General features: G+C 35.0%; 1 protein-coding gene across 5 annotated transcripts in view; it reads right to left on the bottom strand.

Annotated features, from left to right (window-relative positions):
* LOC149788062 (cyclin-dependent kinase 17-like) overlaps positions 1-14,460 on the bottom strand; it is a 225,285-nt gene that overhangs the window by 28,889 nt on the left and 181,936 nt on the right. For all 5 annotated transcript variants that reach the window (XM_089974353.1, XM_089974352.1, XM_089974355.1 and 2 more), the window contains exons 4-9: positions 11,537-11,653; positions 8,778-8,834; positions 6,052-6,166; positions 4,125-4,219; positions 2,975-3,037; positions 888-1,011 (exon numbers count right to left, since the gene is read on the bottom strand). In XM_089974353.1, coding sequence (XP_089830479.1) covers positions 888-1,011; positions 2,975-3,037; positions 4,125-4,219; positions 6,052-6,166; positions 8,778-8,834; positions 11,537-11,653 — 571 coding nt within the window. The remainder of the gene's footprint in view (positions 1-887; positions 1,012-2,974; positions 3,038-4,124; positions 4,220-6,051; positions 6,167-8,777; positions 8,835-11,536; positions 11,654-14,460) is intronic.

Genomic DNA, 14,460 nt, shown 5'->3' with positions numbered 1-14,460 from the left:
TAAACAGATTACAATATAATGTATTATCTACAGTACTAAAGACGTGCAAAAATAAAGAGTAATTACTATTATCTTTTATATGAGGCAGAATGTTATAATTTTATTAAAAGGACATCATAGTTTTATAGTTTCAGACTAAATGATAAATGTAAATGTAAATAATAATTGTAAATAATAATGATGATAATAATAATAATAATTACAATAAAAAGTCAAATCCATCTGCAACAAAACATAAACCCTGCTTTGCCCTCACAAAATGTACTAGCAGATCAATGGTCTATGTTTGTTCTAATAATTACTCCTAACTGTGTAGATCGAGATCTGATGATGCATTATGCAATGGTAGATCTGATGATGCATTATGCAATAGAAGATCTGATGATGCACTATGCAATGGCAGATCTGATTATGCATTATGCAATGGCAGATCTGATGATGCATTATGCAATGGCAGATCTGTGCATTATGCAATGGCGGATCTGATGACGCATTATACAATAGCAGATCTGATGCTGCACTATGCAATGGCAGATCTGATGATGCATTAATAAATGGCAGATCTGTTGATGCATTATGCAATTGGCAGATCTGATGATGCATTATGCAGTGGCAGATCTGATGATGCATTATGCAATAGCAGATCTGATGGTGCATTATGCAATTGGCAGATCTGATGATACATTACACAATGGCAGATCTGATGATGCATTATGCAATGGCAGATCTGATGATGCTTTAAGCAATGGCAGATCTGACGATGCATTATGCAGTGGCAGATCTGATGATGCATTATGCAATGGCAGATCTGATGATACATTATGCAATGGCAGATCTGTGTCTAAGCAATTTACTATTGGACTCGTGAGTATATAAAAATTACTTACCAAAATCTGCTAACTTTAGCTCTCCTCTTTCATTGATAAGTAAATTTTGTGGTTTAAGGTCCCGATGTAACACCTGCTTTTTATGACAATATGCCAGGCCTCTTAAAAGCTGATACAAAAATATCTGAAAAAAAGTATGATTACTGAAAAAACAGATCTAATGACATCTATGAATTTCAGGCAAATATACAGGTAAATATATACATAAATATATACATAACAACAACAAAGTGACATAGTCAAGGAACTAGAAACATGCTATGTCATGGAGGCCATTTGAATATAAAACAATAAAACAAAGTTTGGCTCAACATGCATGGTAAAAGTTCCCACTCATATTGGGGTCATAACTTGGCAACATTCTGTCAGGGGATGCTGAAAATTGAATCTAACTAAAGTCCTCATACTGAATTTGATTCAGTCCATAAAGCTGTTCAAACATTTATGAATGGAAACAAAATTTGTAACAGACATGATGTGAGAAGATGGGACAGAGGGACATGGGTAGCACTATATATGCCACTCCCTCAACATAATATGGCCACTGCATTGAGGTGGACCAATCTTAGCACATGTGACCTCTAATAAAGAGACAAGTACAATGTAACCATTCATAAACAGACATGTACAATGTAACCTCTAATAAACAAATACAATGTAACCTGTAATCAAGAAATACAATGTAACCTCTCATAAACAGACAAGTACTAATGTAACCTCTCATAAACAGCCATCAAACTGATGGATACATTTTGGCCTTGTGAAGAAGTTAGCTGTTGAAGAGTTAGAATATAGATATCGCAATAAGAGGAATTAGAACCTGACTGGACAAATGAGATTGTTGTTCAAGGGAGGTAAATGTTAAGGGAGGCTGCTCTATAGGATTCACGGTACTAATTCACTTCCCATAGTTAAACCTATGGAAACAACACGATATTAAAATTTAAATAACTTTAAAATTCTGAGTGCTCATGATCAAACCTATAATTATCAGTATAAATGAAATCTGGATGTCAGCTTCTGTGCAGAGGAAAGGATGTAAACTGCAGCATTTTATGGACATATATGAGTGTAAAACATGTGCTTATAATTTATGCACCAAAGAATCAGGTGCTAATTTCAGTATGTGTGTGTGATGTGGACTTTTAACATAGCTTTAACAAATGTTCAGTCATATCGCTATAATATCTGCAGTGTGACAGTTTATAGTGATGTCTAGCACTGGGGCATTATGCCGACGACATGTAGCATCATGTCCCACCCTGAGTCACATTATCCTGACACCAGGTTGACCAGTCCTAGCACTAACCTCTTAATGCTGAGCGCCAAGCGAGACAGCTGCTAGTACCATTTTTATCAGTCTTTGGTATGACTCACCCGGGGTTCAAACCTGCGACCGTCTGCATCCGAGGCAGATGCTCAAACCACTAGCCCACCGGAGTGGTTTCTAATTTCAGTAATGAGTGTTCCAAGCTCAAGACTGTTAAAGGACTGAAATTCCATCCAGAAAACAATGTCTCTATTTTTTCAGTTACAGCTAGGATAAGCATCTTAAAAGGATCTTTTTCCTACAAATAAGTTTCATTATCAACCAATCCTGGCCAGCCAAACCCATATATACTCTATTTTATGTTCAACCATTTCCTGGCTGGTTCCCATTTTTCCATACAGATAACACTGTTTGTCTTATACTGAATCTGCAAGGCTTACTCAAGTGCTGCTATGTAACCAAGACAACATAGTTACCATGACATTTTGCAGTGCATCAACAATGCTTTAAATTCAAGACCTATCTGAGATTTTTATGCTACTGCTTTATACAGTATTCTCTCCCTTTATATCCTCCCAATGTAATATTGTTTCCTGTTATAAAGTGGGTATGGACATAAATCCCACTTCATTAAGTGGTTGTAAAATTATATGTATTATGTACTTCGTTGTAAGTCAGTCTCCCAGTAAAGATTGTGTTACATCCTTGCATTAAACATTTTTTTTTGTTAGAAACTAAATTTAGTTTAATTTCCCCATCCAAATTCCTAATGCAATTACCTTGATATTCCTATGCAAAATGTATTCACTGTTCTTACCTTGACATTTGTCATGCTCATGATGTTCCCACAGTCATCCATGTACTGTTTAAGGTCTTTTTCCTGACAACAAAAGAGAGAGTTGCATGTACTTAAATGCAGATATCATTTAATGTTAAAATTACATGTAGAATGCAGTGTTACAACATATGGCAACATACAATATATTTCATGACAGTACTAACTGAACAAAGTTCCAAAAATACAAGTGCATCTGTTGAATTTTTTGTTGTGGCACAGATAGTAAGAGAGCACTGATATTCAGAAACAATAAAATGATTATATGTGCTTTTAGGAGAGACAGATTTATAATGTACCTATGGGGTGTGCATACGAATGCAAACAATACTCAGGGGAGTGAACTATTTACCACACTGAAATGAAATGTACATATGGTATTATTAGAAAATTGTTTTCAAAGCTTCATATAATTAAAAACTGCCATCTCATGAATGACTAAAATTCTGTATAAAGCGCACTTTTCTGTGTGTGTAGTGATTACACAGAATATCCAAATATGATATAGCAAGTCTTAATTAGGAAAAAAATTAGACAACAAATTACTACAACAATCTAGTATTGTCTGTCATGGCAAACAAGGTATGGTTAGTGTGAATGTATCGTGCTATTTTACCTTGTAACAGGCTTAACAGCTTATCATAAACCAAGCTTACTAAACTGCTTTTTGTGCTGCATGTAAGTACAGTATGAAAGGCAACAAGCTACTGTGAATGGACCAGATTATGTACATACTCAGTCTGTAAGTAAAAAAAAGGAAATGTGTTTAAGAACTTTCATTTGCATGCTGAGAATGAGGTTGATTTTGCAAATCTCCTGAACTGTCCTAAGCTGACCATTCTGTTCTGTTACGAGTATGTAAGGGTTATAAATATCTGTGGCCTAGTGGACTAAGATGAGTAGCTCTGCCTCTGTCAGTCATGGGTCTGAGACCATTCAATTTTATCAAAGCCGTCAAAAAAAAACTATACTCCAAGATCATCAACAAGAAGGACACATGGTTCTCAGACATATATGGCTGCCAGCTACAAATATTTTACTATCGTACATGCCAGAGTGTATGATGAAGGGAAGATTGTTTTCTAAAGCTCATCTTATTACCCTCAGGCAGAAAGACGATCATTTTACTTACCAAATACTCAAAGACCAGAGTCAAGGACTTTTCTGTGTGGATGATATCATGTAGTGTGACAATGTTTGCATGTTTAAGATCCCTGAGAAGAGAAACTGAAAGAAAAAGAAAATTTCAGTACTATATATATATATATAGACACACACACACACACACTAGTTTATATGTTGACTCTAACTGCACATAACATAGACCCAATATGCCATTGTGTACTGTGTAGCAGATCAGGGTCTATATTAGTTGTTCAACTGACTATACAAAACTGCAAAGACCCAGATCTGCTGGTACATTTTACACTGACAGATCTGAATCTGTGTAGTTTGCAGTTGGACTCAATTTATAATTGAGTATACAGTATGTTTTGTCATGTTAATAGCTTATTGTAACAGTTTCATATTTTCCTTTACAACCAGTTTTCTGTGAACAATCAGCACACGCTTTGCTTCCTACTAAGCTAGAACAATCAAATCACATTTATGGCAAGAATGAAGAAAAAAAAGTTCAAAAATGCTAAATATCATTTATCTAGTAAACACTGAGCAAACTGATTTAGAGATTTGATCAAAAAGGAAATTTTAATAGAATTTCTGATGGACATTCTTTTCGGTAGACTTTGCTCAAACTGACAAAAGCTGAAAAACTATCTGTGCAAGCAAATTTTATATGCAAAGCTGGAGATGCAATGCAAACATGGACCACAGGTATAAATGTGTGTGATTAGGATTTTTAACATAGCTTTAAAAAATTTTCATTCATATCGCTACAGTGTCTGCAGTGCATGATGGACAGCTGTTAGTATCATTTCTGTAAGTCTTTAATATGACTTGGCTGGGGTTCGAACCCATGAGCTCCCATTTCTGAGGTAGATGCGCTAACCACTAGGCCACCAGTGTGGTGTCACATGGATGTATGAAGGTCCTATCTACTGTTGCTTGATCAAGATCAGCTTGGAGGTTTAAGAAAAGCTGAAACTAGTTAATTCTAACAAACGAAACACATGACATGTAATATCAGACACAGAGCTAATTGGCCATACCACAAGATGACATGGCCCTCAACCAGGTCATCAAACAACTTAGACTGACAATTCACCACAAGCTGACATGGCCTTCAGAAAGGTCACCAAACAACTTGTACAGACAATTCACCACAAACTGATATGACCTACAGACAGGTCACCAAACAACTTGTGCTGACAAATCACCACAAGCTGACATGGCCTTCAGAAAGGTCACCAAACAACTTGTACAGACAATTCACCACAAACTGATATGACCTACAGACAGGTCACCAAACAACTTGTGCTGACAAATCACCACAAGCTGACATGGCCTTCAGAAAGGTCACCAAACAACTTGTACAGACAATTCACCACAAACTGATATGACCTACAGACAGGTCACCAAACAACTTGTGCTGACAAATCACCACAAGCTGACATGGCTTCAAACAGGTCACCAAACAACTTGTACTGTCAATTCACTACAAGCTGACATGGCCTTCAGACAGGTCACCAAACAATTTGTACTGTCAATTCATTTATTTCACAGGTTAGCAATTTTTCTGCTTTTGTATAAAAAAGTCATTTTTTTAAAACCTATTGTTTCCATTGGTAGGGTCCAATTGTTTCCATGGAAGAATCACTGTTCATTTGGGATTTTAATTTCTGTAGCAAACCAAGGAATGAATAAAAAATAGTTAATTCACAGTATGTAATACGGTAAGAATAGAATAGTTTCATACAAGTACTAAAAGAGGGGTTAAAAAATCTGCAAGAAACTCAATAAAATGATGTTAGTATTATAGAAGAACATCTAATACTTCTAATGGTAACTATCAATGGGACATCTTTTTCTTTTCCTCTTGCATGTCACTTAGTCTTATATATATTTTCTGCATATAAGGTTAAGTTTCCATCCCTACCTACCTTCTCTAATAGCAGTACAAGGTGCCCCTTCTTCATGCTCCAAGCGGATTTCTTTGAGAGCTACAAGGTTGTCTGTCAAACGGCTCTTTCCTTTGAATACCGTTGCATATGTTCCCTGAAAATTAGATTTAATAACAATGACAAATAAGAAAATGTTTGCAATCTAACTGCCATGAAATTAAGAATATGTTTTGTTATCTAATTAGCATGATAATTAAGAATAAGTTTGCACCCTAATCACTACAACAATTATGAATATTTGTACAGCATAATTATCATGACAAATAAGTTTGCAACCTTTTGTCAGCAAAAATGTCAACTGATGTTAAACAGTAATCCACTTAAACCCAAGCCATTCCATTATCAAGTCATGCCTGAATGGATGAAAATGACAAGTACAACACTGTCATCTGTCAAGATGTAAAGAACTTAAAAATTAGTGTGCCAAATTGAAGACATACAGTTTGACATTTTTTTAGGCTGGATTTGATTACATTTTCTTTTATTGCTTCATGAAATCAGAAACAGATGGCAGAAATATAATTGATTTTTTGCACAATGAGCAAATAACCCAGACCGGCCAACCCCAAATGAGAGTCCTCAAGGGAGATTTTGAAACTTTTTCAGGGAGATTTCTATTATTGAGGGAGGATTTCATCAAGGGAGAAAAATGGTGAACAGGTTTACAAAAAAGTGAATGGTTTTCAAATAAACATATACTAATACAGTTCTAAAATGGTTTATTTTTAGATACCAAATAACAATATATAAATAACAGACTGAACAAAACTTAACAGTGAAGAACATCAATTAACACTACTCCTGGAGGGACATGGCTGTTGCTCCTTTGCATCATTTAAGCAAAACTATGTCAAACTGTCTCTCACAGCAAACAATACCTTCTTGTTTAACAAGAAGACGACTTTCAGTGTCTCAGTTTTCATACTGCTCCTGAAGTCAGTTCTATTCTTCCTCATGAAACTAAATATTCTTTCACAGGATGCATTGTTGTGAGGGATGGCAAGGATACGGCTCATCACTTTTTGCTTGACCCATGCTATCCCTGATCTCACCAATCTTCATCCAAGTTTGGTCCATGACAACTTTTGAATTGGGCTCCATCATTCCAGGAGGTATTTCTTCAACCTGGTATAGAGAAAACTGCATCTGCAGCTGATCCAGTGAAGCTCCTGCAGGCATGATTACTGAAAACTGCTTCACAAAGAAATCCAGCATTGAAAAGCTGATGAAGGGCCTCTTTGTCACATCTGCTACAACTGCATTTTTAAGATGAGGTTCTGAAATATTTCCATGCTTATTTAGACAGTTACATGCTGTTATAAAGAAGGCTTTTATAGAGGTAAAGAAGGAGTCCACCTTTTCTTTAGGAAGATTACATTCCTGCATGAAGCTCCGAGCTGCCTGACCAATCATTATTTCTTCATCATTCTTGATGTTGTATCCAATCTGGAAGTCTACAGATTCTGTATCCTTGTAGATCATGGCAGGTTTCACAAACATGGCCATAATCTGCTTGATAAGCTCTTTTATCTGAGCAGCCTGTTCGTGGATCATTGGTTCTTCTGACTGCATCTCAAGATTCACCCTGTCCAAAAAGGGAAAGAGGAGGTGGTTCAACTTGAAAGTCCTGGACCTTAAATTTTCCACAAATCTCTCCTTCTTAGAGTGACTCGCTTCCACACTTTGTCTTGTTTTGACTTCTTTACTGGCAGACTTCTCCTCTTTGCAATCTGCCTTAATGAAGGCTGTAAGTTGATCCCACTGCTTGAGTACCCATTCTGTCATTCTTTTAAGAGACAGCCACCTAGTACTGCCATGCTTGCACACCTTAGTGATATCAACGCCTCCTTCTTCACTATGTACGAATGCATGCATCCAAGTGATGCCTTTTTCCTAAAATTTGTTGTCAATAATTTTTGCAATGTTTTCATCTGTTCCCTTTTCTGTGCACTCCAATGAATTGCACATCTTGCAAACCGCTGTGTGTTTATCACTTCCACGAGTCAGGCATGGAAATTCCAGGCCATAAAAAGCTTGGAAAGAAGTTTTTTATTTTTTTGACTTTCCAACTTCATCCGAATCTCCCTATCTTTTAGACATTGTAAAAAAGATCACCAAACAGAAGGATTCAAGTTTGCGAGCTTTTCAAAGAACTTCTGCACACTTCCAGTCTTACATGCTGGGGAATTTCCAGAACATTTTCATTAAATGAACCTAATTTTTCTTAAAATTTTTTTTTTTTTATGAAACAATTTTTTTTTCAAGAAAAAATAATGTGGGAGTGCAGGAGATGTGGTTGAATTCAGGGAGTCTCCTGCAAAAAGCAGGAGGGCTGGCATGTCTGAATTAACCAATTCTCTTATTTTCTGACATTTTAAATAAAAACTGTTTACTAAGGGGTTGGTGCTAATCTGATTCAAACATAATGCTTACAGAAGAATGAGTTTTCCTTTGAAGGAACTGAAAACTTACAAGTGGATTATTAACAGATTGGATTTTTCATGCATATTAAGTTTTCTTCACAGAAACTTTTTGACTTCATCTGTGCCAACATTACTCCCCAAAAAACATAGGAAATAACAAACTATGATAAATATGTACAAATCTGAGGTAGTATCATATATGTGGTCACTTTTGTATTGTGCTGATATTCCTGTACCATATGTTAAAGATATGAATAATTGAATAAGATCAGTTTCACTTACCTCTCCTAATTTATCTAATTTGGTGTATGATTCTATTTTTCCAAAGCCTATTTCTGACTGAAAAAGAAAAGACAGTACAATAATTTTGAGGGATTTCATAATTTCTGTAATGTTTTATTTTAAGCTCATAACATTTCTACTGTTCCCATAATGAGTGTTTCTTTTAAAGCTAGGTATCAACATCTCTCTCTCTCTCTCTCTCTCTCTCTCTCTCTCTATATATATATATATATATATATATATATATATATATATATATATATATATATATATATATATATATACACACACATACATACATATATATATATGTCGAGAGAGAGAGAGAGGTGTATATATATATAAACTGCACAAACCCAGATCTGCTGTTGCATAATGCGCTGGCAGATCTGGGTCTGTACAATTGGTTAGGAATAATCAGTAGAACAAATAACATAGACCATGGTCTGTAAGTGCATTATGCTACAGCAGATCAGAATCTTTGTTTGTTGTAGTTTGACTTGACATATAAGCGAATATATATGGTACATGTTTAGACCCAGTAAAATGAATTTAAAATTTCTTTTCATGGACTATTAGGGGAGATTAATTAATAATATATCTACAGAGATGCATACAAATGCAGACAATACTGATTTTACTGTTTACTAGAATGAACTGAAATGAACATATGGTCGCGTGTGAAAGGTGCTTGAAAACCTCAAGATTAGCAACTGCCTCTTGTCAATGACTACAATTCTGGGTCTACACTGACTGTTTGGATTAATTATTAAAACATACAATATAGACTTTGATCTGCCATAGAATTATGTCATGCAGAGCAGGGTCTATGGTGTTTGCAATTCAGTCTTCCTTCTATTCAAGTATCATGGATTATGAAATTCTAATGGCTCCTGCCAGACATTTTTTCCAAAAATGTATGTGGTGAAATATAATATAATATAATATAATATAATATAATATAATATAATATAATATAATATAATATAATAATAATAATAATTTAATATAAAAACATTCAAAGGAAGTTTAACAAAATATTACCCCAAAAACCCACACTAATATAAGTAATTACTAAAAATGTACTGGAAAATGTGTCATTTTTAGTTCTGGACTTGCTGCTGCTTTAGTATTAGCATTGTCCTCCATTAATTCACAGATTTCCTCTTGAACTAGTCATTTATTTTTAAATAAAATCTTTAAAAAGTAGCTGAATTATACATTAGCATTTTATTCCACTCTTCTTATTTAATTATTAACCAGGAACAAACAGACTTACTACAATGAAAATGTGTAATGCATATTAGATGGGCATTTCCAGTAAATTCTGAAGATGAAGTTTTATGTGATCCAGTCACAAACAAGTCTTGACAAATGATGATAAAAGTTAGTTGTTGTAATGTAGTACAGACCCTGGGGCATTAGTTGCTGTACTGTACAGACCCAGGGACATTAGTTGTTATAATGCAGTATAGCACCTGGGAAATTAGTTGTTGTAATGCAGTACAGACCCTGGGGCATTAGTTGTTGTAATGTAGTACAGACCATGGGGAATTAGTTGCTGTACTGTACAGACCATGGATCATTAGTTGTTATAATGCAGTATAGCGCCTCAGGAATTAGTTGTTGTAATGTAGTTCAGACCCTGGGGAATTAGTTGTTGTAATGTAGTTCAGACCCTGGGGAATTAGTTGTTGTAATGTAGTTCAGATCTGGGGAATTAGTTGTTGTAATGTAGAACAGACCATGGGGAATTAGTTGCTGTACTGTATAGACCCTGGAGCATTAGTTGTTGTAATGCAGTACAGACCCAGGGAAATTAGTTGCTGTACTGTACAGACCATGGGGCATTAGTTGTTAAAATGCAGTATAACGCCTGAGGAATTAGTTCTTGTAATGTAGTTCAGACCCTGGGGAATTAGTTGTTGTAATGCAGTACAGACCCTGGGGCAATCATTCAGTTAAAAAGTTCTTTTTACAGATCTTGGCAATAAACTTTTTGTCTTTTGCTTTGTGGCTATAGTGTCCAAACAACTGGGAAAACATAATTACCAGGCAAATAACAATTATGGACACAATGTATAACGTCATACATATCCAACCTGCAAATGGTCATCTGACAGTTTTCAACTCATTTGTTGGACATATCCAGCAAATAACAGCCATTTTAGGATGTCTGTGAGTATATACTAGTAAGCAGGAAAAGTTGAAACATATTAAATGTCTCTCTTTATTTTCTACATTTTCTCAGAATTTATCCATTCTCAATTGAAAAATGGACCGGTGTCTGCCTGCAATCCGGTTTCCTGGGATTCTTAAGACAACTTCATCATCAAATTAGTTAATGGATTAACAAACATAGCATTCAACTTCGCATGTACAGAGCAAATGCAGACAAATGATGAACTGTTTAAATCCCAAATCAAAAGGAAGAGCTATAAGCCATTTAGCATTACCACATATATGTGCTTTTAAAATTGAGCCTAATTGCAAACACAGGCACTGATCTGCCAGAGCATAATGCTCTGGCAGATCAGGGTTTATGCTGTTAGTTCTACTGATCACTTTTAACATATTAACTGCACTGTACAGAACCACTTACAAGTGAGTATATATGGTACATATGTCACAAGAACAAGTGATCTTAGTAAACTACTCAGGTAAGGAGCTTAATCTGTCTTATCATGGATTTGATTTGTTTCTTAAAATGACCATCAAGACTTAGCAGTAATCTGTAATAGATAATTCGTGGCACTGACCAGGGACTTTCGCCGTGACCTGCGACTGAGTTGTCCCTCTGGGCTTAGGCTCTGACGTGCCAAAAATTGGCCTGGAAGACGAATATCTGCAGGAAGGGATAAACGCTTTGTCACCTCCTGAAAAACAAAGAAAGCTTTTGCATAAATCTTTACTTTCTTGTTTACATTTAATAATGGTAGATGCAGTTGGTACAGAACAGGGATAATTTCTTGTAATGTTATTTTGCCTTCTGAAGACTTTGATGTCAGTGTCAGTGATGTCACTATCACTGCAACTCATTTATCATGACAATGATTCAAACAACAACAAAGATTTTTGGGCAATAAGACCTGACACTTATGATTTATGATAACTGTGCTTCTTCTCTGCTCATGCCATACTTCTCTTTAAAGTGTTCACATTTTACTGGTCCCAAGTGGTCAATCAGAAATGGAGTTTGGTTTGCTTGGACTTCATTGCATAAAAATTCCAGACCAAAGGTTTTCACCTATTGTGAAATAGTGCTTTGTAACAAAGATGGTACAAAATTATGGTTCACAGTGAACTCCATTCATGATGGACCACGTTCATTGTGTAAAATAAAAAAGTTCACAAAATCAGCAAAATAAACATTTTGTATGTTATTCTTTAAGAAAAGAATTTAAAAATCCAGTGGGGTTTAATGATTTTACCAAGTACTAAGCCATGTTAACATTCCAGACTTGTGAATGAAAGAGTTGGGGGTAAGAATCCAACCATCAGAGCAGCTGGGTCAGCTACTGTGGTGTGTCTTTGGGCAAGGCACTTTACTCCAATTGCCTTGGCAGAAGATAGCTTACTCGTGCTGCTGTACCACAAAACACTGAACACCAAAATAAATACCACACATACTATTAAGTAAGACTGCACAGATCCAGATATGCCATAATATAATGCATTGATAGATCTGTGTGCATGCAGTCTTGTTAGGAAAAATAAGTAAAACAAGCCACATTGTTTTGTGTATTTAATTGACACCGTGTTATTAGCTTTTTATTTTATTTTTTTATTTCATCATATGCTATTGATAATGTGACATTGTATGTTGGACTTGACCTTGTCCAAAATCAAGTTCATTTTCTACCTGGCCAGAATTATTGATTTAGGATTTGTAATATACATGTTTATTTCAATCTGTCTTGAACTTTGGAAATTCCCTATGAATTGCCATGTCTACCTGGTGTTTACTACACATTTTATATTATAATTTTAGTAACAGGCTTCTAACTATAGCTAAAATTTTATTTTGTAAACATTATGAACCTTCCAGAAGGTTATTTTCCATTAGATAAACCTTTTGGAGTTTTAGTTTAGAAAATGATTATTACAACCCAAGGTCAGGTAGAGGACTGTATAATCTTGTTACTGGAAAAATGATTCCTTCTTGCTTTAAGATCTTGGCAGAATCAACTGTATTATTTCATGTTCAGTAATTCATTTGGGCTGGAATTTATTTCTTCAAACTGTTTAATTCATGAGATTGTTTTCTGAAAATGCAAAGTGCTCTTCAAAAATAACAATATTGGAAATAGAGATGTGATATTATACTAAAGTTTCAAACATAATTCTTGGATTGTATTACTGTGATCCAACAAAGGACTGTTGGCACATCAGCATGATATGGGCAACATAGGCACATCAACATATTCAGTGTTTGATTTAATTTGGATTTCCACTATTTTATTCCAAACTTTAATTATTATGACTTGTGTCTGTAATTCTAGGATTATCTGAAATATCATTCAAAATACAGTAAGTTTAATAAAAAAAAATATTTTCACTTTGGATTCTAGGGAAATATATTATTTGAATTTTACAAAGCCTACTGCTTCTCATTCTTTTCTATTAAAGACCGAGAGACATAACAACACAGGCACTGATCAGCAGATCATGCAACAGCAGATCGGAGTCTACTATGCAGACTGACCCATCTAATAAGCGAGCATAGAGGGTACACAGTCAACCATCTCTATAAAAATTCAGTATTAAATAAACTACCGGTAGGTTTATTCATGAAACGTTGTTGATAATATCACCACGGATACAAAGGGTTCTGTATTCACTTGCTCCAGTAGACAAGAAAAGGTCATATCTTGAATCATGGCAAATTAACATTATGTATTCTCATCTAACATGATGTTGTTTCAAGTTGGTTGATCAAGTGCACTTGATCATGATGTGAGATGGAACATCAAAAGCCTTTCTCAAGGACACACCTATGCATCTGACCTAAGCTGGTCTGAGTAGATATCATAACAGCAACCCTTAGATTATGTGTCCCAATGTGAATTTATTTTCTAATCTTATCATTATTAGTAGTTATCTTCAAATCCCTGTCAAACTGCACAAAAGCTGCATAACAAGCATTTTAAAGTAATTATAAATTACATGACTTAGATATATTTATCTATTGCTGTAGGCATCAGAAAATGTTGAATGGTTCTAGAACTAAGATTACTGCAAACAAAATTCCAAATTTCCAATAAGACAAAAATTTGCTTGAAAAGGGACATAACTCTATCCATAATACAGTACATGAGACCAAATCTAAATCTGGAAATTACAAATGTTAAATCTATGAAAATATATTCATACTAAATCGGATCAGAATATGTTGAATGGCTCTCAAGCTGTGCCTGTTATCAGCAACATCCCATCTGAAGATATCATGTTAAATTTCATGGGTTATAACTCTGTCCAAAATGGAGATAATGAGACAATTTAACTCGTGAAAGGCATATCTAGGTCTATGAGATAATATCCTTGTCATCAAAATAAGTGAATGGTTCCTAAGCTATACAGGTTACAAGCATTTGCTGTTGTAGAGATGTTGTTGTAGGGTTTAACACCATTTTTCAGCACACGATAGGCTATACATGGCGGCAATTTTTAATGATGGAGGAAA

This window comes from Sinohyriopsis cumingii, chromosome 11 (genome assembly GCF_028554795.1).
Source record: "Sinohyriopsis cumingii isolate HCF-2022 chromosome 11, ASM2855479v2, whole genome shotgun sequence".
Classification (NCBI taxonomy): domain Eukaryota; kingdom Metazoa; phylum Mollusca; class Bivalvia; order Unionida; family Unionidae; genus Sinohyriopsis; species Sinohyriopsis cumingii.
The sequence above is the reverse complement of the archived record's forward strand: the minus strand, read 5'-3'. Positions and strand labels throughout refer to the sequence as shown.